This window comes from Peromyscus californicus, unplaced genomic scaffold, assembly GCF_007827085.1.
Source record: "Peromyscus californicus insignis strain IS unplaced genomic scaffold, ASM782708v3 Scaffold_23__1_contigs__length_62951481, whole genome shotgun sequence".
NCBI lineage: Eukaryota > Metazoa > Chordata > Mammalia > Rodentia > Cricetidae > Peromyscus > Peromyscus californicus.
The window spans coordinates 55800577-55823212 of record NW_026294534.1 but is presented as its reverse complement, the minus strand read 5'-3'; the positions used below and the strand labels follow the sequence as shown (position 1 = coordinate 55823212).

At 42.9% G+C, this 22636-nt stretch overlaps 1 protein-coding gene across 4 annotated transcripts; it reads right to left on the bottom strand.

Annotated features, from left to right (window-relative positions):
- Positions 1-3602: 3602 nt before the first annotated feature.
- On the bottom strand, positions 3603-13645 carry Npy1r (neuropeptide Y receptor Y1). 4 transcript variants are annotated; one of them, XM_052752386.1, is made up of 4 exons: positions 13532-13645; positions 13222-13315; positions 5497-6337; positions 3603-5387 (listed from the first exon to the last, which is right to left on the bottom strand). In XM_052752386.1, exons 3-4 carry the CDS (start codon positions 6190-6192, stop codon positions 4935-4937), a joined length of 1149 nt encoding a protein of 382 aa, XP_052608346.1. In that variant the 5' UTR covers positions 6193-6337; positions 13222-13315; positions 13532-13645; the 3' UTR covers positions 3603-4934. The 4 variants fall into 4 exon arrangements, with proteins under 4 accessions (XP_052608346.1, XP_052608345.1, XP_052608347.1 ...); XM_052752385.1 differs by lacking the exon at positions 13532-13645 and having other exon boundaries at positions 13222-13334; XM_052752387.1 differs by lacking the exon at positions 13532-13645 and having other exon boundaries at positions 5497-6411; positions 13222-13329.
- Between the last annotated feature and the right edge of the window lie 8991 nt (positions 13646-22636).

Here is a 22636-nt window from a genome sequence, read left to right as displayed (position 1 = left end):
TATCCCTTCACTTGTGAGTTACCCACAAAATAAACCTCCCTTTTAACTACATGGAGTGGCCTTAATAATTTCACCAATATGTCTTGGAGGCTGGACACCATTGTAGACCAAAGGGGTTGTGGCTGGGTTGGTGTGAATGTTTCTCTTTTGGTATCATGCAGAATACCTTCCTGTACCTGATAGAACATAAGGATGAAGGCTCTTTGTAGGCACCAGTTCAGCTTCTCTAGGTTCAAGGAGTTGTGTGGGTTTTGTCTTTAGCAGTGAGGCTTCAATGTTAGTTTGTGGAGAGCAGCCCATTTGTCTTGGCAATAGACTGGGTTGTTGAGTGTTCCCATGCGAATCACTTTAGCCAACAACTCAATTAGATACAACCATACCCCAGTACTGGAAGCTTCCTTTGCTGACAAGAGAAGGACAGTTTGAACTCTGTCTCCTCATTATTTGGCAATTTCATTTAGAGTCCCTTCATATGTGTATATATTTCAGGAAGCTTCTATTATACTAGGTTTCCATACTACCTCTCAAATGCCCCTTAATTTTAGCTGTCTTTCTCTGTATGCCCTCCCTCAGTCAACTCTCCCTTCCACTTCACGTGATGCTCCCATTCTAGCCTACCATCCATAACTTTTCTCTTTCCCTTTCCTAATGAAATCTATCTGCTCCCTCTGGTCCCTTACTCTATACCTATCCATGTGGTTCTATGGATTGTAGCTTCGTTGTCATTGGTTTCACAGCTAATATCCCCATATAAGCAAATACATACCATATTTGTCTTTCTGGTTCTAGATTACCTCACACAGGATGATTTTTCTAGTTCCATCCATTTGCCTGCAAATTTCATGATGTCACTTTGTTTTGATAGCTTAGTACTGCTCCATCGTGTAGAGGTATGTTTTATGTGTAAAGGTATGTCTTCATCCATTCATCTGTTGAGGGACAACTATGTTGTTTCCAATTTCTGGTTTTTATGAATAGAGCAACAGTGAACGTGGTTGAACAAGTGCCTCTGTGGTAGGATGAAGCGTCCTTTGGGTGTGTGCCCAAGAGTGTTATAGCTGATCTTGAAGTAGATTGATTCCCATCTTCATAAAGAACTACCACACTGATTTCCATAGTGGCTGTATGAGTTTGTACTCCCACCAGCAATAGATGGTCACATAGAATATGCATTTTTATCGTCAACGTGTATAGTTGGAATTAGAGTACAATATGTAGTCATACTTCACTAGGAATATGTGAGACCAAATAGGAGATGAGAGTATCCAATCAGCAGTAAGGAAATGAAATAAAAGCGTACAATTTAATGATATTCTAAAGTAGATTTCTCTAACTCTGAAGGCAATAGCAGACACAGAGCTGCTATGGCCACCTCTCCACTCTTCTATTTCATTCCATTCTTTTCTGAAAATGTTGGCATCATTGGTGTTGCTATCACCAGGTAATGTGAACTTCAAGAGTAATTTTCTTTTCAAGAAAGGGCCCCACAAAGGCAAGACTGCCCTCAGACTCACTATGAAGCTGACGATGACCTTGAACCTTGTGATCCCCCTTGCCTCCACATCCTGAGTGTTTTGATTACAGGCCTGTGCCACCATACACAGTTTATGTGGTGCTGGAGATTAAACCCGGGGTTTCATGCATGCCAGGCAAGCACTTTACCAACAGAGCTATGCTCTGATCCTTCAGAATTGTTTTTTGGAACTACAGTTTCAGGTCTGTGGTTAGTTTAGTAGTGTGAGTTGTGTTTGGATTGGATTCCTGTGTCACGTGTACTTACAGGAGCTCTGATTTCCTCTTATGTGGAATGGCAACCATGCCAGTCAGGACTTCCACATTTGACACAGTGCTTGCTGTATTAGAGGTCCCAAACCTCTAGTGATCATCAATTCATACAAGCTCTCTTAATTCTGCTGTGATTCTAACAATTGTTTCTTGTGAATTTAAGAAGCCAATGTTTCTATAGTTTGCCTTTAATGTGGACGTTATTCCTACTTGAACTCTAGCACAGTGGTGCTATCTCTGGACTCAGCTATTAGCTCATCTACATATTTGGATGAAATAGAACAATTTGATATTCAGTTGCTTATGTACATATAGTTAAGGAATCAAGAGTCATGTAAGTATCCTAGAAACAGCCACCTCAGAAAATGTTCTGACAGACAAATACCTGTATACTAAGAATGCTCCCCAGTGGCACTTGGTTTCTAGGCACCTAAGTAGAGGAAGAGAGTTTCCCATTAGTTTCTGGGTGCAGGAAAATGCCAAATAGTAAGAATCCCATGTTTGAGATCTTTAAAAGGTGATACTTTCTGATGAATCTTTAAAATTGCCTCTAAATCAAGTGGTGGTGTCACATGCCTTGAATCCTAGCACTCAGGAGGCAGAAACAGGCAGATCTCTGAGTTTGAGGCCAGTCTGGTCTACAGAGATCATTCCAGGACAGGCACCAAAGCTACACAGAGAAACCCTGTCTCAAAAAACCAAAGGAAAAAAAAGGAGGAGGAGGAGGGGCAGGGGAAGGAGAGAAGGAGGAAGAGAAGGAGGAGACAAAGAAGGATAAGAAGGAGGATAAGAAGAAGGAGGAGGGGAGGAGGAGGAGGAGGAGGAGGAGGAGGAGGAGGAGGAGGAGGAGAAGAAGAAGAAGAAGAAGAAGAAGAAGAAGAAGAAGAAGAAGAAGAAGAAGAAGAAGAAGAAGAAGAAGAAGAAGAAGAAGCTCTAGAATTGTCTCTCTCTTATCATCTGGGCACTTAAACACAACCGTAGGCTGTCGTGTGATTTCATACTGACATCTACCATAAGAAGGTCGGTATTCTTACAAGGCCAAACATGTTGGATCCTAACATCTCAACGGCCATTACTGTTTCATTTAGGGGTGAAAATAATACAGCCGAAGAGAAAGTGTTCCATTGGTAAAGAGGAACATAAGGAGGAGAACCCAAGAAAACACCAAGATATGAATCCCATGTGACACAATGGGAAGGGAGAAATTCTGCCTGCATTCATGAACTTGTTCTAGAAATTGTATGACCATATGTATATGTAGGCAGATGTTTGGATATGTGCAGTGTGCATATGTGTACTCATGAGTGTGTGGATGTGATTTTGTGCTGGGTGAAGGTGTATGCATGTGTGTTTATGTATGTGTAGGTCAGAGGTTGATGTTGAGTGTCACTACACTAAACCCAGAGCTGGCTAGGTCTGTGCATCTTGCCTCAAGGATCTTCTTCCTAGGGCACTGGAATTATACCCACCCAGCACTTACATGCATGGGACAAGGGATCCAACTCCAGACAACATGCTTGTGCAGCAAGTCTTTTACCTACTGAGCTCTCTCATCAGCCCCTGAAATATATTTAAAGTGTCATCCTAATTTCTTGTCACTGTGCTAAATGCACTGTGGGCCATCATTATTATATAGTCTCTGACTTTAGGAATCTTTCACATCTAGAAAAGTAAAGTGAATCAGTCATCGGTGGTTACAGAATAGACAATCTCATCAGCAAACTGATATGGGGTATGGTGGAGATACCATATCATGGAAGGGAAGTCATGGGACAGGAAGATGTGGTATCTCAAGAGAAACACAATACAGACTCATCTGAAAAAGCCCCAACAATTTTAATACAGAAAGTGTTTGCCCTTCTAAAACCAAATACACTCAACATTTTGTATAATACATTGAAACTGTCTTGTTCTTCAAAATATCTTTTCTGAGGCTGAATCATGATTACAGGATATGTGGAAGTAAGTTTGTTAATATGACATGGCTACTCAGTATTCTTTAATATAATAGTATATGATTATAAAACTCCACACGTCACACAGTTTATACAAGCTAGGATGGGCTGGCTGTGTGAAAGTGTTAGGTACGGACGGGTATGGATAGATACCTGCTAGCTGCGGTGAACATCCTTTTAACATTGTCCATGTATCCTCTGCCATGAAAGATAAACAGTTAAAAAGAGTTAAGTACTAGTTACTACATAGGCACTGTTGCATGGAAAATGCATACTATGTTTCTGTGCAGTGTGAGCTGGAAATGCTCTCAGAGTCACATGTTTGTGCCAGAAATCTTGACAGTGCTGAACACTCTTAGGAACGATGCAAAACCTCTCGAGTATCAAGTCCTGTGGATACAATTGAAGTATCTGCAGCAAGACTAATTTACTTATTAAGCTAATTACCCTGAAATGCTTTGGTTGTCAGAAAGGTTTTGAAATCAGGGAACTGCTTTGCCACTTCATTCATGTGGGTTGCCTAATTCCCAGTGGCAGTCCCAGCTGAAAACGTGTTCTTTACATATCTTTATCTTAAGTGATACTCGACTAGGAGTGACAAATCCAGTCCTCTCAGAAAAGAGACAGAGAGAGAAAGAGAGAAATGCCATCGAATGACTTCAGACTCTCTTCTGGCTCTGGCACATTCTAAAAGGTGACTTGTGTACTGTCACCCTTGTAACAGACTAAAATGATGCCTAGCATGGAACAAAGATAGTCCAGGGCCTTGGAAATCTCATCTAATCTTGAAGGCCCCCAAATCTTGAGAATATCAGGTGGCTACAGCTTTTGAAGCGAGCTCATGATAATATTTCAGAGAAATTTACTCCAATAAATATAAGAATCTTTATGTCATATGCATAATTTCACACACATGCACACACACAGACAGAGACAGACACGGACACAAATGCACACACATACACGCCAAGGAAGTCTAGACAAAACTGTTGCCAGAAGGCTACAAAGTCCACTCATGTTGATGCCAAGTAATCGTGGCAACCATAACAAAAGCAGTCAAATGCAACCCAGAGTGTCCTGGACTTTCCAAAGCCATTTCACTCCATCCCCTGGGAGCACAGGTAACGAAAGCATGCGGCAGGTTGTGCTTGCTTTTTCACGGATGTAGCCTGGGACCGTATGTTCTGAGCGGCTTCAGATTTTTTCATTGTCATCCACATTGATTTTTTTAAATGCGACGGGGCTTGCCTGCTTCAGAGAAGTCTTAGACACATCTGTGTGCATGGTAGACATGGCTATGGTCTCGTAGTCATCGTCTCGAGACCGGAAATCACAGAAGTTGAAGAAGAACTGCAAGTCTCTCTGGAAGTTTTTGTTCAGGAACCCATAAAAGATAGGGTTGACACAGGTGGAGATCATGGCCGTGAGGTGGCAGAGCAGGAACAGCAGGTTGTGGTTGCAGGTGGCAATGATCTGGTGGTTCCAGTCGAACACAGTGTTGAAGATGGTAAGGGGCAGCCAGCAGACTGCAAAGGCCACCACGATGGAGAGCAGCATGACGTTGATGCGTTTGGTCTCGCTGGACCTGTACTTGCTGTCCCTCATCTTGTCCATCATGTTGTTTCTCCTTTTCAAGCGAATGTATATCTAGGGAGGAAGAAAGCGTGAGTCAAGCAGAGCATCCACCTCCCGGGGAAGGTCTACACAGAGAAGGTAGGCAAGGAAACGATGGGGGAGGGATGAACGGTTTCCTTACCTTGAAGTAGCATATAAATATGAAGCAGAGTGGGCCGAAGTACTGCAGCACCAGAAGGAGGGTCGTGTACGACAACCTGTGAGAGTCTGACGGGAATCTGTCAAAGCACACGTATTTGTCCTTGAAGGCAGCAAGTGTTACGTTTTGGAAGGGTTCATCGGTCAGAACTTGGTAGATCAGGAAGGGCAGAGAAGAAGCCACAGCGAGGACCCAAATGACACCAATGCCGATGTAAGCATGTCTGTTGCTTGGTCTCCACCCTCTTGGGTTGATGATCAGCTGATGCCGCTCCACAGCGATGAGAACCAGAGAGAAAATGGATACCGTGATGGAGACGCATTGGACAAAGGGATTCAGTTTGCACATGGTCTCACCGAAGACCCAGTGGTCCATCAGCGTGTACACAAAAGTGAAAGGGAGACACATGATGGCCACCAGCAAGTCTGAGAAGGAAAGGTTCACGATGAGGATGTTGGTGACATTTCTCATCTCTTTCTGTTTCAGGATGATTATGATCAATGCCAGGTTTCCAGAGACCCCAAGAATAATCACAGCTCCATAAGCAAGAGCCAAAGTAAATATCACAGCCAAGGGCAGGTGGCAATCATCATTTTCAAAAGCCAGAAGTGGAGAGTTCTCTGAGATGTTATAGTGAAATGAGTGATTTTCAACTTGAGAGAAGAGTGTTGAATTCATTTTTTAGGTTTCGTTGTTATCGATTAGACAAATGGACTGTATGTTTCCTCAAAACAGGTCAAATCTCCAGCTTATTCTTATTCCATATATTGGAATCCATTCACCAAAATGATTCTCAATTCTTCATTTCTTTGAACTGAATACTCTGTCAGCAAAAAAGGCCAGCTGTGTTACTAAGTTTATTAAGGGCAGTCAAAATGACTTCTGTCTCACAGAATTCTAAAATTAAAGCACAGAAGTAAATAAACAAATCATAATGTTTTATAAAATTATTATCTTTAAAAGAATCTCACAAGCAGCGCAAACATTTTTTTTTTCAAGACAGGGTTTCTCTGTGTAGCTCTGGTTGTCCTGGAACTCAGTTTGTAGACCGGGCTGCCTTTGAACTCACAGAGATTCACCTGCCTCTCTGCCTCTGAGTTCTGGGATTAAAGACATGTGCCATCACTGCCCAGCTACAGTACAAACACTTAAAAACTTAAAGTTCAGCTATAACGTTTTTGAGACAGGGTCTCTCTCATGTAGCTCAGGCTGGCCTTGAACTCACTTTTTAGCTAAGGATGATCTTAGATTTCTCATCTTCCTGCTCCACCTCCTGAATAGCACATTTGATTTTTTTTTTGGCAGTACTGAAGACTGAACCCAGGGATTAAAGCATGCTAAGCAAGCACTCTACCCACTTAGGTACACCCCCAGCTCCCCAGAAATGTTTTTAACTGGACTTGTTCACATGTTGACTTTCAGTGGTCTACACATTGGTGAACAGTTTGTAAACCTCATGCTTCCTAAGTGTTAGACAAATGGAGCCCACAGCAGATTCTCAGACACAGCAAAAATGTGAATGTACAGGAAACAACATAATGCACAGACGGAAACATGTAACAAAGCCAAACAACATCAAAGAATGTGTAAAGGAAGTGTGAGTGCAGATACCACACTGTGGTAACAGCTAACCACACATTGTGCTGTTTTGAAAGACAGGTGTCATTAAACAAAATCTTCACAAGGAGATGACCTACACAGGAGCATCAAGAAACTTGGTCCTATAAGGGACGGCTTTTGAAAAATGGTATGATGTTTAATGCAGAAAATTCTTCGGACGACAGAGCTGACTTCTTATGCTTTAATGGGTAGTCTATAGCGTATATGGAAGCAAGTTTAGTGGTATGTCTAATGAAATTAGAAATAGGACCAGAGGACATACATAATTTAAGGGAAAAAATGATTTCACCATGAGGAACAAAAATTGAATCAAATGGAAGAAACTCCTTGTCAAAGAAGCAAGTGTTACAACCATGAACATGCTGGCCACCTCGAGGGGCCACTTGAAGGTTTCTCATTGCGTGGGAGATTCCTACTTTAAGACATTATGATTCTGATTATCATGTCAGAAGGTTTCAAAGAATTTCGAACATTTTATCTAAGGAAATATTCTCTCTCCTCACCCAGTTATGTGAGTGTCCAGTGCAGGGGTGTGATTTCAGTTGTAATCTTAGATTTTCACCCCATTGTGTAGTATAAACATACTGCTCTTACTGACAAGATAAATTACAGCAATCACACAGAGATCAGAAGCTCCTGTAGAGAAAGAAAGGAGAAACCTCTGATCATCTCCCCATTGCTAAGGAAATCCATGGGAAAGGATGTCTCATGCTAATTAACTAGCTACTGTGCCCATGTTAAGAGGCTGCATTCTCTCTCTGTCTTTCTTAGAACAATGAATAAAATTGTGTGGATTTACTTCTATTGAAAGGAAAATGAGAAATTTAATGTGCAGAAACATACTTGCTTTTTAAGTGACACCTCTAATAAACCTTTCTTTTGGCAATTTTGCTTTCTAGAACATGAGGTCTGGTCTATTGTCACAATTTAGCTGGATAAGACTCGAGGATAAAACTAAGGGTTGCCGTCATAAAATCGGACTATAGCATTAACACATGGGGACTGAATGACTTTGGGCTGGCTAGTTGTATGTCGACTTGACACAATCTAGAGTCATACGGATGGAGGGAACTTCGATTGAGAAAATGCCTCCATAGGACTGGACTGTAGGCAAGCCTGTAGAGCACTTTCTTAATTAGTGGTTGATGTGGGAGGGCTCCACCCATTGTGGATGGTGCCATCCATAGCCTAGTGATCCTGGGTTCTATAAGAATAAGAAAGCAGGCTGACCTCTGCATAGCGAGACAGTTGTGTAGCATGATCTGCTTAAGGTGCCCTCCGGCAGTAGGATCAGAATTCATCCCTGGTGCATGAACAGGCTTTTTGGAGCCCACTACCTATGATGGGACACCTTGCACAGCCTTGAGGCAGGAGGAGGGGGTTGGACCTGCCTCTACTAAATGTACCTCCCCGTGGGAAGCCTTACCTTCTTGTAGGAGGGAATGGAGGAGGGTAGGTTGGGAGGGGGAGGTTGGAGGGGGGGAGGAGGGAAGAGGGGGATCCTTGACTGGTATGTAAAATGAATAAAAAAAATTCTTAATAAAAAATGTAAAAAAAGAAAAAAAGCAGGCTGAGCAAGCCATGGGGAGCAAGCTAGTAAGCAGTACCCCTCCAGAGCCTCTGGGTCAGCTCCCGCCTCCGGGTTCATGCCCTGCTTGAGTTCCTGTCCTGATGTCCTTCAGTAATGAACAGTGACTTGAAAGCGTAAGCCAAATAAACCCTTTCCTCTACAACTTGCTTTGGTCATGGTGTTTCATCAGAGCAATAGAAATCCTAACTATGGCAGACTTCAAGTGTGGACATTATTAGACTCCAGCTCTCTCTTCTATGCTCCCATCTGAAATGACTTCTGGGATAATCACACATTGTTTTTACCTCACAAATTCCAAAGCCAAGGAGAGTGTTATCAATTGATGTCATGTATGGTGGGAAAGCAAGCCTTCAAGGACTTTATAATTTTGGAAAGCTCTATCCTTCTTAAGTCAGGCAAACAGTGCCATGTCTTCTTCAGGCTACTAGTTGAATACAGAACTTTTCATTATTTAAAGTAACAATAGCAGATTAGCAAAGTGTATTTTAGTTACTTGTAGCTTCTCTTGCGGTCCTATCACTGAGCTCCACTGAGTGGATGTGAATTCTTGTGTGAGGCACAGGAAATGTGGACCATCGCCATGCCTCACCCCAGAACTTAAAGATGCTCTAGCGTGGTGAGAAGCTGTTCCAGCTTTGACCTTGAAGCACTGCCCCTAGTGAGGCAGCAGGTAACTTCTACACCTGCCTATGACCTGCTCCTGGGGCATGGCCTCTTTGGACCTTAAGACCTTGACTACCTCATGATCCTGGATGCTGATTACAAACCAAGTCAGAGTTCTCCAGAGAACCTTGTTGGACTGCACCTCACCTCTCCAGGATCCTATAACTGATCTCGTTGCTGGTTGTAAGTCGCCCCAAATAAACCTCTTTTAACTATCAGAGAGCCCTAGGGTGAATGTTCTGTTCTAAGAAAACTGATCTGTCCCAGTCTACAACTATACTTCCGAATCCTCATCCCTGCCATTCCATTTGTTGGGTGTTATATCTCAACAGCAATTCAAATTCTTCCCTTCATCCAAATTGATTTTAATCACTAGTCTTATCAGCCCCCATTGATTTCAACATAATGTCCCAAGGTTGGCACTGTGAACGCTTCATAATACCTTGAAAATATTTGATTTAGAATAAAAATATCCTGACCATGAGAATAGGTACATGGTGAGAATCGTGTTTTATGTAAGTCTGTGCTAACATTAATGGCGCAACCTATGATTATATGCAAAACAAATGCCAATTAGAATAGTTATTCTTTTGGGTCAGGTACCTAGGGGAAATAGTGCATTTTGCATATTAAAAAAAAAAACTTTTTTCTGAAGCAGCATTCACTCATCCAACAAGTATTTACTTGACGCTTGTTTCTTGTCAGGCATGGTTTCAGTGGAGGGAGCAGTGACCTTTTAATTGACTTTCTAGTCTTATGGGCAGAGAAAGACAAGAAAAAATAAATAAATTAGTAAAGCAGCCTAGTGCGATAGACTAGAAAGGGGCCTGGGATTGTTGGGAATTTGAACTTAATCCTGGCTAGTGAGCACAGGCAGCTGGGCACCCACCCGGGAAGACAGCAAAGATCCAGCAATGCTGAACTAGGCAACCGTGAGGGCACCTCAGGACTGGCATCCTTGGTGGCACAAACAAATATAAAATTTCTAACGCTGAAGTGCACCTGCTGTGCCAAGAAGAGGAAGGAGAAATGAAGGCAGACTAGAAGGAGCTCACTGGGACGAGGTGCCAGCGCAGGGTTTTATGGGGTAATCTTTGCCTTGCACCCTCAGACATGAGGAACCTTGGGTAAAATACATTAAGGCATATGTCTTTGCTTTAAAATTATGATCCTAGGGGCCAGTAAGATGGTTCAAGGGAAAGGCATTTACTGCCAAGCCTGATGACTTGAGTTTGACCCCCATTGCTTACAAGGCAGAAGGGAGACCCGTCTCCTGCAAGTGGTCACCTAATGAATGCATGCCATAGCCCATCCCCCATCACTAATGGATGCATGCCATAGCATGCAGCCCCCTTGCATCGCTAAATAAATAGACGCAAAAGTAAAAGTCTACCTGCTGCTTGTACCACATTTAAGAAGGGAAAGAGAAGTAAGGAGATCGGAGGCTTTTGCAATGATCCAGGGAGAGAGAGGAACATGGGGCATAGGGCAACATGCTCGCAGTGGAGAGGAAGAAAAGAGAAATTTTATATGAAGCCTATTTGGAGAACTACAGGAATTCACAAAAATGGCATGTCCTTTCAACTCATGGGCTGTAAAGACAGATCTCTTACAAATGAGTTTAAGTAAACTTACTACAACTCTATTCTGAGTCCTGTGAGATTACATTTGATAGACTGTGAGGAATAGTTTCCCACTAAGTAGAAAGTAGCCTGTCTGTACAGACGATGCAAATTTCACTTCTTTTGTGAAGTATGGGAGCAGTACTCATTCCAGTCGTGGGGAACAGTTTTGTGATAGATACACGGCAATGTTTTGTACACCTTAGTATAATTCTGAGAAAGAATAATGGTCGGGAAAGTGCCATTGCTGAGAGTTCGCATCTCATTGTGAAGGAACACAAGCTGGCATTTATTCTTCCATGATATGTCTTAGCATTCTAAGCACTGCAAGAATCAAAGGCTGGATCTCAGTACAGATGCCATGTACATTCAGAGACATTACACATGTTAAAAGTTGGCAAGTGAATCCCCTCTCCCACCTTTCCAGGACATTTCCTTGACCTTCTTTCTTGTAGGAATGCTGCCTTTCTCTCCTAACCATTGACAGTGCTATTTCTACCACAAAGTACAGCTCTCTGGGCATACATAACCTGGTGTGCTTTTTTTCTTCAAATTCCCTCACTTGTTTTGGAAAAAAAAAAAACAGCCTTGCTATACACAGCCAAAGTTACTGCTAGCTTATCTAAATGACTTACATAATTCCCTGTTCCTCCCGGGGGGGGGGGGGGGGGGGGGAGTGGGGGAAGGGCTGGTTCAACAGACAGCTGCCTTAAAACAATTACATGGAATCACTAGTCAATGGTAGCCAGAAAGAGCACCCGTCTTTGGGATGGGTAAGGAATTGAGCTTTCTGCAGAAGTAGCCTTCCCCCAACTCTGAGTGTGTGTGTGTGTGTGTGTGTGTGTGTGTGTGTGTGTGTGTGTGTGTGTGTGTGTGTGTGTGCGTGTGTGTGTTGCTTCGCTAGGGAGCCCACCCAGCACAGACAGCTCCAGCTACCGCTCTCAGTTCCAGGACTGACAGAGAAGCCCGCGCCTCCTCCTTCGGTGTCACCGGTAGTTATGCCTCGTGGAAGACCCAGGTGTGCCTGGTAAATCACAGAGCACTCCAATTTTAAAAAGAAAGAAAAACAGTGGAAGTTGGAGACCCGCCTTATCTCCACTCCCTCTCCCCCACCACCCTCCCCTAGGTTTTCACACTCTAGGAGTTACCAGAGAGAAATCGGGTAGATCACCCTTTTCTGTATTGTATAACTAACTATATGAGTCTTCTTGATTACCCCCATTCCTAATCTCCCCTTATACACACACACACACACACACACAGAGAGAGAGAGAGAGAGAGAGAGAGAGAGAGAGAGAGAGAGAGAGAGAGAGAGAGAGAGAGGAGAATCTATTATCACGGTACCTCTACCCAAATAAGCGACTAACAGAGCAGAAATGAAGGAGCCCAAATGAGCAAGCAAGGCTCGAATCAGAGGTCAGTCTGTCTCTCTCATTTGCCCAACATGGGTCCTTCAGATATTAGCATCTCTTCAAGCTACCTGAGGAGCAGCCAACCTGTCTGCTTTTAGCCCATCCCTAATCTGCTACTCAGCATGATTACCTTTCTAAAAAGACCCGGGGAGTTGGATGGTTAAAACTCCGAAATAGAAAAACAAGGTTCAAGTCTTGCAAGGGGAACGACAGCCTGAAAGGGCCGGGCACAGGAGATTGGGACAGAGACACTCCCACTCTGGGGTCCAGTACCCCGGGCAGCCCACTTTTTCCCACGTGGTGGGAAGACGGACAAATTCACCGGGATCCAGAAGGCAGGCGCCCCCACCCCTGCCCAGTGCATCCCATCAGATTACCTAGGAAAACTCCTGGCTTTCCATCCGGACAGAGGCTTCAGGATGCTACAGAAAAATGAGGAAGACAACCCGGGTGCAGAGAAGACCAACCAGGGCACCTCCCCCGCCTTCTAAGAGAGTAGGAGGAGAGGGAAACTTAGGTTTCCATCTGGAGCCCCCAACCACAGGGCGCCGGGAATGCGCCAACTCCAGGAGTGGTACTCTCTCCCTTTGAGGTCTCACATCCATAATGTCCCAGACCTGTCCCACAATCTAGAGCATCCTGCCACCTGCTCCCACTGGGAGCCAAAGCGAAAGGCTGACTCCACGCCCCACTCAGCTCTCACAACCGGATCAGACACCCTCATCTTTCCTCTCTCATACCTCACCCATCAATAAGAGATTTCTCAAAAGTCCCTTAAAAACACCGACTTGAAACTTACCTTTTGAAGAATCCGTCGGTTCGCTGATGTAGAAGCGGGAAGAGTGTCACCGGAGGGGAGGAAAAGATCCGATGGTATTTCTCCTGCTCAAACCCTAAAGATTGAGAAAGATAGGAAGAGACGCCCCCTTAAAGCCGAACTCCACCTCATCCTGGATCATGTGATGGCACCCCGCGAGGATCACCCAAGGTTTTCCCCGCTACCTCCTCCCAACACCGCACCTCAGATGCACACCTCGGGGGTGCGTTGCCTAGGAGTTCTGGAAAGAAAAGCAGTTAAACGTAAGCCACACTGTCAGACCCGTACGCACCGAGCCCTCACCCCTCTAGTCCTTGACTCAGAGGAAGGCGCATTTACAAGCCTGTTTAAAGTCAGTGCCACTGCGATTTCCTTTGTCTGCAGGTCAGTGCCATCTTGTGGCGAAGCCCTTCTCTGAGAGTCCAAGCTTACGCCAGAGTCAAGACTGGAGGGAGAGGAGGTCATTTACCGGAAGGGGGAAGGATGCACTTCAACGCAAAGCCTCCGCTAATGGGTTTGCTGCGCTCGTGACACTCGGGATATTCCATGTTCCAGTACCAAGAAGTTATTTTCTCCAGTTAAGAGAACAAAAAGAAGACCTTCAAAAGGAAAAGGGTCTCCGTTGAGAGCCTTTGAGCCTTTTTTCTCCCTCACTGAGAAAATGCGTTTGAGTCAGTTTTGTTCCTGATGACTAGTTGCCTTTTTAGGGAAGAGGGGACGAGCCCGATAAAGCCAGCATTTTCCCGGTGGTCAGAAAGAGTCAATGCAATTGACTGGTGATTTATCTGATAAAATAGGGAACGTTGTGGGTGTGCTCAGAGGATGTGGCCCTTGCAAGCCCTTCATGGTGTTTGGTGGTTCAGGCTAATTACTGGACACACTGATCTCATATTTCACGTGGTTTTATTTCACTTTGAAAAGTCAAGGCTGAGTAATGCATGCACATAAACACACACACACACACATAAACACACACACACACACACACACACACACACACACACAAACATACCCACGAATGCATGATCTAGGAATTAGAACTTATTTCAATTCAAACTGTTAAGAAATACAAAAACCTTCCTAATATATGGGTGTTGCCTAGGATGCACCTAATTTCATTACAACATAACCACGATTATTTGACATTAAAGTTAAAAAACATCAAATAAAATCCCATGACATGAAATCACGTGAAACTTACACTGGTTAAAAAAAAAAAGATTTCATTTTTGAAGGGTTAGCTCGAATAAAGCTTATTTAATTATTAATGCAAACTTGTTTGTGCACAATCTTTGGGACTTTTGCGGGAAAGCTATCTAAAATATTTTTCACTGGGCATATTTTTCAGTGGCTGGAAGAGAGCTACGATCGGCTTTAAAATGTACCATGTTTGTAGAACAGTAGATAAGCATATACATTAAAGTACTCCGATGATTGAACAGCAAAGTCTCACACCGCCGGTCACACCAAGCATGGAAACAGGGACAGTAGAGGAATGAATTATGCTTCCTTTGAAGTACAGTGCGAGCCTCGTTCATGCTCGTGTTTCTGCTCCTCCTCTGCGTGTTCTGCTCCTCTAAGTCACACTGATCTTAGGAGTTTTTCTATAGCTTTGATCCTCACACCAGCTAGTTTGAGACAGCCATGAGAGCAACAGGTGAGATGGTCCAGTTCTTTACCAAGAATGTGTTCTCCCGGGATATCATTCATGCCAGGAACTGTTTTGGATTTGAGAAGATGATTTAGACTTGGGTACTTTCGTGTTTTTCAAGAATATTGATAAAGTTTCTCTAAAAGGTCTGTATTAATATGGTCATTAAAGTTTATTGCTTTGTTACCTTAGTTTCTATGAAATGTCCCCTTAAAGCGCATGTACAAAGCTGGGTCCCTGAGATATTGACCTCACAAATCAACCTTTGAAAGATCATTGGTCTCAAAGGATTTTTATGACAAATCTTGTGTATAAAGTTTGGAAATGCCCATCAGCAGCATACTTATATAACTTTAGAAACACCCTTTATTATTAAAGGCCATCTCCAGAGCACAAGCCAGAGAGACTGCAAACGAGTTGCAACAGGCAAAACAATTGGAATTCCTCTGAAGATAGATATGAAATTGTAAGATGGTTTCTTCTCCTTTTCTATTTTGAGACAGGATCTGTGTAGCCCAGGCTGGCTTCAGACTCAATATGTAGTCAAGGATATTCTTGAATTTCTGACCCCCCTGCCTCTCCACCCTGAGCATTGTTATCACAGCTCTATGCTATCATCCCTGGTTTGTGTGGCGCTGGGAATTGAAGCCAAGGCTTTGCACATGCTGGGGAAACACTCCGACTGAGCTGCGCCTCCAGCCCTCTTTTCCTATTCCCAAACCAACAACCAGTTGTCTGCTTTCTTATTTGAGATTAGTAGATAAAAATACCACCTTTGCCAGGGAGACATAATTCTGTTTATTTCCTTCTGAAACTTTGTAACAGACTGACTTAATACTCTTGGCTAAGATAATGACCTAACTTTCTCTTGGACAACAGTTTCTCCCTGTCATATAAACTGAAAGATAAATTTTACTCATCAAATCTAAGTAAATATTAGTTTTATCATTTATAAAATGCAACATTTTAACAGCCTAGACCAGCCTTAAAATTCCATGGCATGGGGCTGGGATAAGTACCTTAGTGGTAAGCTTACCTACTATGTGTGATCCCAAGCACTGAAAGTGCATAAGTCATCATCACCCTGCTAGGTGCCGTGGAAGAGAACTGTCATCCAAATGTTCAGGAGAATTCCTGAAATGCTGCGAGGCCCCAACGCAGCTTACTTTCCCACATTGATCATTCAGATGAATCTTGACAAGAATTCACTACTCCATGTGAAAATAAGGCACAGATGAACGACGTTGATGGGAACGTCTGTCCATTGGGCTGGAACTTCCAATGAAAGGCGCCGGTGAATCAGTTCATATTGTATGAACTGATTGTGTGTCAAATTTTCCCTTCTGGTATCCACTGAGTGCACAGGTCTGAACAAGGAGACCAAAGAATGCAAGGTGCAATGTCACTTCATTAAATAGTATTGTAGCTAGGAAAATATAGGAAAAAGTGCCTTCAACAATGTTTTAGATGAAAGTTACGAGCATTAGGATTGAGCCAGGCATGGTGGCCTGTGCTTTCAATCCCAACACTCAGGAGGCAGAGGCATGTATATCTGTGAGTTTGAGGCCATCCTGGTCTACAGAGAGGTCTATAGAGAAACCTCATCTTGAAGAGGGAAAAAAGGTTAGGATTTTTAGGGGTCCTAAAAATTCTAAAGTATTAGGATTTTTTTTTAACTTCATATAGTAGATGTAACTAAATACAATAGAGACAGGTAGTTTGACTAATTAGTATAGTAAAATAGCCCATACCATCATTTTGTTTATTTCTCTTTTTGAGAAAATTGATTAGCAGAAGCAATAATTAACATTAACTTAGATAAAACATGAGTATGCATGTACCAAGGCAAGCAACTGAAACTCTCGTCTGTGAAGATGATATCTGTTCTAATTTCATCTCTGTTCCTGTGATAAACACCATGACCACAGGCAACTTTGGGGAAGGGAGTGAAACTTCTCAGCATATCATGGGAGGAAGGAGGGAACACACACTCAAGCTGGAATTTGAAGCAGAAACCATGGATGGATGCTGCTTTCTAGCTTACTTGAAGGCTTTATGCTGGCTTTTGTATATAGTCCAAGGCCACATGCCCAGGGAATGGTGTTGCCCACGTGAGGCTGGGTCCTCTGGCATCAGCTGACAAGACAATGACCCACAAGCATGACTGTAGGCTCTTTCCCTCCACTGAAATTCTCAGGTGGCTCTAGGCTGGGTCAAACTGGACATTAAAGCTAATTAGGACAGTGTCTGTACTAATTATGTTTCTCCTAGCTCACAAAGGTAACTTACCAGAGGAAAGGTTTATTGTGGCTCATAGTTCAGAAAATCACAGTCCCTCAGAGTAGAGAAAGCACGGCAGTGAAGTGGCTTGGCTTGTGGTGCCCCCTGGAAAGCAGAGAAAGGGGAATGGTAGTGCTCAGATGGCTGTATCCCTAATTCCTTCCTCAGTCTGGAATCGCAGCCAGTGGGATGGCATCACCCACACTCAGGATGGGCTTTCCCTACTCAGTGAATTCCTTCTTGAAACACCCTCAATGGCTTACACAGGTAGATACTTAGAGAATCATTTTCAATCTTGTCAGAAGCTCTCAGTTGCCCCAACATAACATCAACTCCAATAGCTATATATCTAATTGCTTTAAACATCGTCTAAATTAAATGATTTAGCCAATTTATAGCTCACCTACTTTACATGCCCTAGATTAAGCATGCTGACTAATAAAGTACACCAAAACACCGATGCCCTCTGACCTCTCTGAGAACCAGGCTACCCTGCTGTGCAGCAAGGTCACCTACTCAGCAACAATTCTGCATTTCTCCTTCTCCTCCAAGAGTCCCTTTGTCCTCCCTTCCTTCTGAGTGGCAGCTCCACCTCGATGTCTCTGGAAGTTTTCTGGCTGAGAAACACAACCCCCATCCTGCATCCCTCCCAAGAACTACTGCGTAAATAAAGCGTGTACCTTTCTTAATCCTATTTCCTCCGTGACTGACTCTGAAATCACACTAAATGTCCCAAGCTTCCATTTCACTTTTAATACACAGTCATACTCTTTGTCATCAGTTATGTCCTTGTGTGCTCAAATCTCCAACTCTCTATCAGCTGTCCTGGGTCATTATCAGAACCCAAGCACTTCCCTCTCACCCTCTCAAATCCAGCTGAGCTCAGATTCTGGTCTTTCTCTCCTCGAAGTGCCTCCCTTAGCTCTATTTTCGGCATCCATAACTATGCATCACTTTGCTGGACTGTTCTGCCACCATTATCCCCACAAGTGTTCAGTGACATCTCTCCAACTCCGATTGTCAATTGTTCTCAACCTAGATATTTCAAGAAAAGTGTCAATAGACTTTTCAATAATATCCATTTTCATGACGTGCACCCGTCCCCACATACACACACTGGAGTCATCTTGAACAGTCATTCACACTTTTCTGGATGGGACACTCTCTCCCCTCCACACTATTGGCCCGCATCTCACTTGCCCACCCTCTCGGTCTGTCTAACTCAATAATCCCGGAACTTCAGTTGAAGCCCCATCTCGTCTCTGCTTCTTCACCCCTTCTCAAAGCTGACTTTGAATCTTTAGATACATTATTAGAGGGTTACTTCCAATGCAGAGCTTACATTAATTGCACAGATTTGCATGTACACTGTGATGTCTCTGAGACAGTGATTTTTGTCCCCATCTCTTCAAGCTTAGAGCACGGAATAATGCCTGACAGGTCCCCCAATATAGAAAGTGTGTTGATTCTGTTTTTCCCAATATGTATAAGCTTGAACGATGGATGCTACTGCCTTTGAAAATGCTTACGATGTCTCCTAGGTGAAATGTCTCACAGCTTTTTCTGCCCACTGTATGACCTACTTTAAAAAGCTGAAATACCAGCAAGAATGGTGAGTAAGAATGCAGTGTGGTAACATACTTTTTGGGAGAGTACGTGATTCAACCACGCTAACTTTTACTTCTGGGCTAACACTTTGAACACTTCTCCAAACATTCTTTTTAAAGAGAATTCAAAACAAACCAACACATTAAACAAAACAAAAACCCACATAAATAGTTTCCCTTTCATTCCTCTTAAATATAGTAGAGCTATATTTAGACTTCAAACTAGATTTAAAATACTAACCATTGAAAATTTAGATAGCAAATGGAAAAACTTATTCAGGAAGACCAGTTTTAGAGGATACTAATTAAGAGTATGAGTTTTACAAAGGGAAGAACAGTAACATCTGTATGTGGAGTCACATGATGCAATATTATATCTCCTGAGGAATCTCTATGCACCATATATAGATATGCATCGCCACAAAATTTTAAAATAATATAGTAATACATGGGGTAATTTGTTGACATGTAAGACTCCCATACTTTCTTGGGAAAAAGAATAAAATATAACTATAAATTCTCAGCTGCAGAAAGAATGAAAACTTTTTATCAATATAGTGTCCTGTACCTTTATGCCTTGACTTTCTTTTCTGAAACAAAAGGGGAACCAGTATTTGTGCCTACCAATTTCTGAAGATACAAACGAAGCATGCATTTCTAAACCTGTCTATAATGTGTTGCTCATTAAAGGGATTAAGTCATTAGCTATTCGGTGCCTAAAGGGAGTTCCAGATCTGCAAGTTACAACACCCCTCCTTTACAGACTGAGAAAATAAACACTGAAAGATGAGGTTGCTTGTCTCAAGCCACACCGTTAACTTGCTGAATAACATGGCTACAATTCAGGTATTCTAAGTGTCTATCTGTAAATACATATGGTATAGGATTATATAGCTATATATATATGTATCACATATATGTATATGCATTTTTAAATGTGGAAAATTAACTTGTAAAGAGGAATTGTGAAGTCTCTCTGGAAGTCAGTCACAGATGTGTACTTAATAGCTTTAATTTGTTGGTATTAGGAGTTAATTAAATATTACGGTGAGCCTCCTTAGCCACTCAAGATTGTCACGCGGGATTATCTTTGAGTTGTTTGACAAAAATGACTATGCACATGCTACTGCAGGCTAATGTGTTTAAAACATCTTTCATAAAAATAATTGCACTGCTTCACAATAGTAGGCTACTAGCTCATTTTAAACCCTAAATGTTAAAATGTTAAGTTACATACCAGCTATTACTATTCCACAGATGTCAGTGAAGAAAAATGTATTGTAAAAAGTTGCCCAACCCATTGAAATTGCCCTTCCCACATCTTTAAGGGTTTCGGACTTGAATGTACCACAATTTACCATAGAGATGCTTAATCAATAGAGTGAAATTTCAGAGGTGGCACAGCTCACCTAGTAAAATGATGTTTTTCTAGCTTACTTACTTCGCAACTCCTGAAACTAATGTATCAGAACCGCACATCAGCCGAGAGCATGTCAAAGCATTTTAGTAACCATCCTCCACAAATGGAAGCTATTATTAAATTGGAGTGACAACCTCACAGAAGCCGCAGACATGTTCCTCAGGAAATGTTCCCCTAGGCACGGCTGCTCTCTAATTTGTCTTAGGACTCCCCAGTGATCCATGGCTCTCACCCTTTCAGACAGCCGTCCTTTATAGCTGATAGTGAATCATGGGAACTGGGAATTAGCCAGCTTCATTCTGAAACATACATAAAATCCAACTTAATTTCCCAGGTGAGCATTTTATAAAAATGCCTATAACAGAGGTGGACATTACTGTTTCTGCCCCCAGAAGCGTTACTTCCTCTCTCTGAAAGGGAATCCATAAAATAGAAACAAATTTACTCTATTATGTATTATAAAAGTAATGATGATTAGTCTCCAGTCCTGTTGGGGACTGGAGGTAAGAGCTCACTTACATTTATGCTTGACGTTTTATACAGCACGTGTCTGAAACGTTCAATTCTACAATTCTTCCAAACAAAGAATTCTTAATAATTTGGTCCTTCCACACATCCTTAATATTTTATACCAGAAGGTGATTTATAGAAAAAGTTCTTGACTCTGTGTGTGTGTGTGTGTGTGTGTGTGTGTGTGTGTGTGTGTGTGTGTGTATTGTGTAAGGTGTATGCACCCATGTGCTTGCTTGTACACGTATGTGTAGAGGCCAGAGATTGACTTCAGGCGTCTTCCTCTGCTTCTCTCCACCTTAGTTGTTGAGACAGGGTCTGCCATTGAACCCGGGGCCCACTGTTTCAGCTATGCTCACTGCCAGTGAGTTCCCAGGACCCTCCTCTTCTTATACGTGCATATGGCATGCTCCGTTTTAACGTGGCTGCTGAGGATCCAACCTCTGGTTGTCATGCATACCCAGCAAGCCCTTCATCACTGACCCTTTCTTTTAAGGCTTGAGTGTTTATGGACATCCTGGGAAGGAAGCAAGTCAGTTCAGAGTCATCTCAATGCAACACGAGCCTTTGTTTTTGATACACTAATATCATCAAAAAAGAAAGGCAACAGCGTGGGAAAGGAAAGCTTCTTGTATTTTTAACACGGGATAGGCAGGAGCATGTAGCACAACCTGCTGTTCTGGAAGACATCCACAAAGGGTGCCACTAAGAAGCTGTTTGAAAATCACCAACGTGCATTTGGAGGGCGTGTGTCAGACTGTGCAAGGGAGGGGGAGAATAGAGATTTATCTGGCAACACATAGTATGTAACTGTGCATCAGCTGGCATTAAGAAAGCCTCGGAACAAGTCCTTGTTTGCTAGGCCCTTGCTTCCAAAGAGGAATTCTTCTTAATCATCATCCCTCCTCCCTTCCCTCACTGCAGGATCACAGGGCCTGCTCAGGTACCTGCTGGGTTCAGCTACTAGGATGAATACAGTGTTTCTGAAATGGAGCTCCAAAGAATCAGATCATATTGTTTTGAAGTTCTTGGGCTTATGGAATGGCAGGCTCAAGTACTGAATGTTAACGCAGCAGAAACAGGCCAAGATCCTCTGACCTCTGAGGAACAGCCAGCAATTGCTGCCCCAGGGGTTAGATTAGCATATTGCATTATTCCCAAGGGATAAAAGCCATCTTCAGTTGACACAGGCCTTCAGTCCTCCAGCCCTGCCAATAGCCGCCAGTGCTGTAGATTGTCATGATAGTGCAGGAAACACAGGGTTGTTATGGCAGGCTACATCCTGAGACATACAGCACCACCACCACCACCACCACTGCACAGAAAGAAGCCTAAAGTTATTTGCCAACTGGTGATTGGCCAAATACTAAGACAAACCTGGCTAAAAGGATACAAATCTGACAACCTTAAAAATGAAAATCAAGCTTTGGTACAGCAGGACAGATGGGGTTTTTATTTGTCTGTTCCTATTTGTTTATTTTTTATGTTGTCTTTACATTTTTGTAAAGATGACAGTTACACACACACACACACACACACACACACACACACACACACACACACACACCCTTCTTTTTGTTACAGAAAACTCTGGAGAAGGGTTGATCCACTCCCCACCCCCACTCCCCAGCTTCCCCAGCTCCATGTCCCTTGACCCCACCTTCATTCCTATCCCTTAGAGTAGGAGTTGGTCATCCCATTGTCTTTTTTGAATGGTGCACCACAGCGTGCTTCCTGAAGGTCAACTTCCCACCTAGACTTGTCAGAGAGGAAAGAAAGCGATGTTCTGTTTGAAATTTGCGTTGTCCCCCCATCCTCCCGAAGAAAATCTGGCCTTGAAGGTTTTTTCTCACAAAAGCTCTCAGGAAAAAAAAAAAAAAAAAGAAAAACCGCTCCCACACAGCTCACTATGGAGCCGGAGGACAGAAC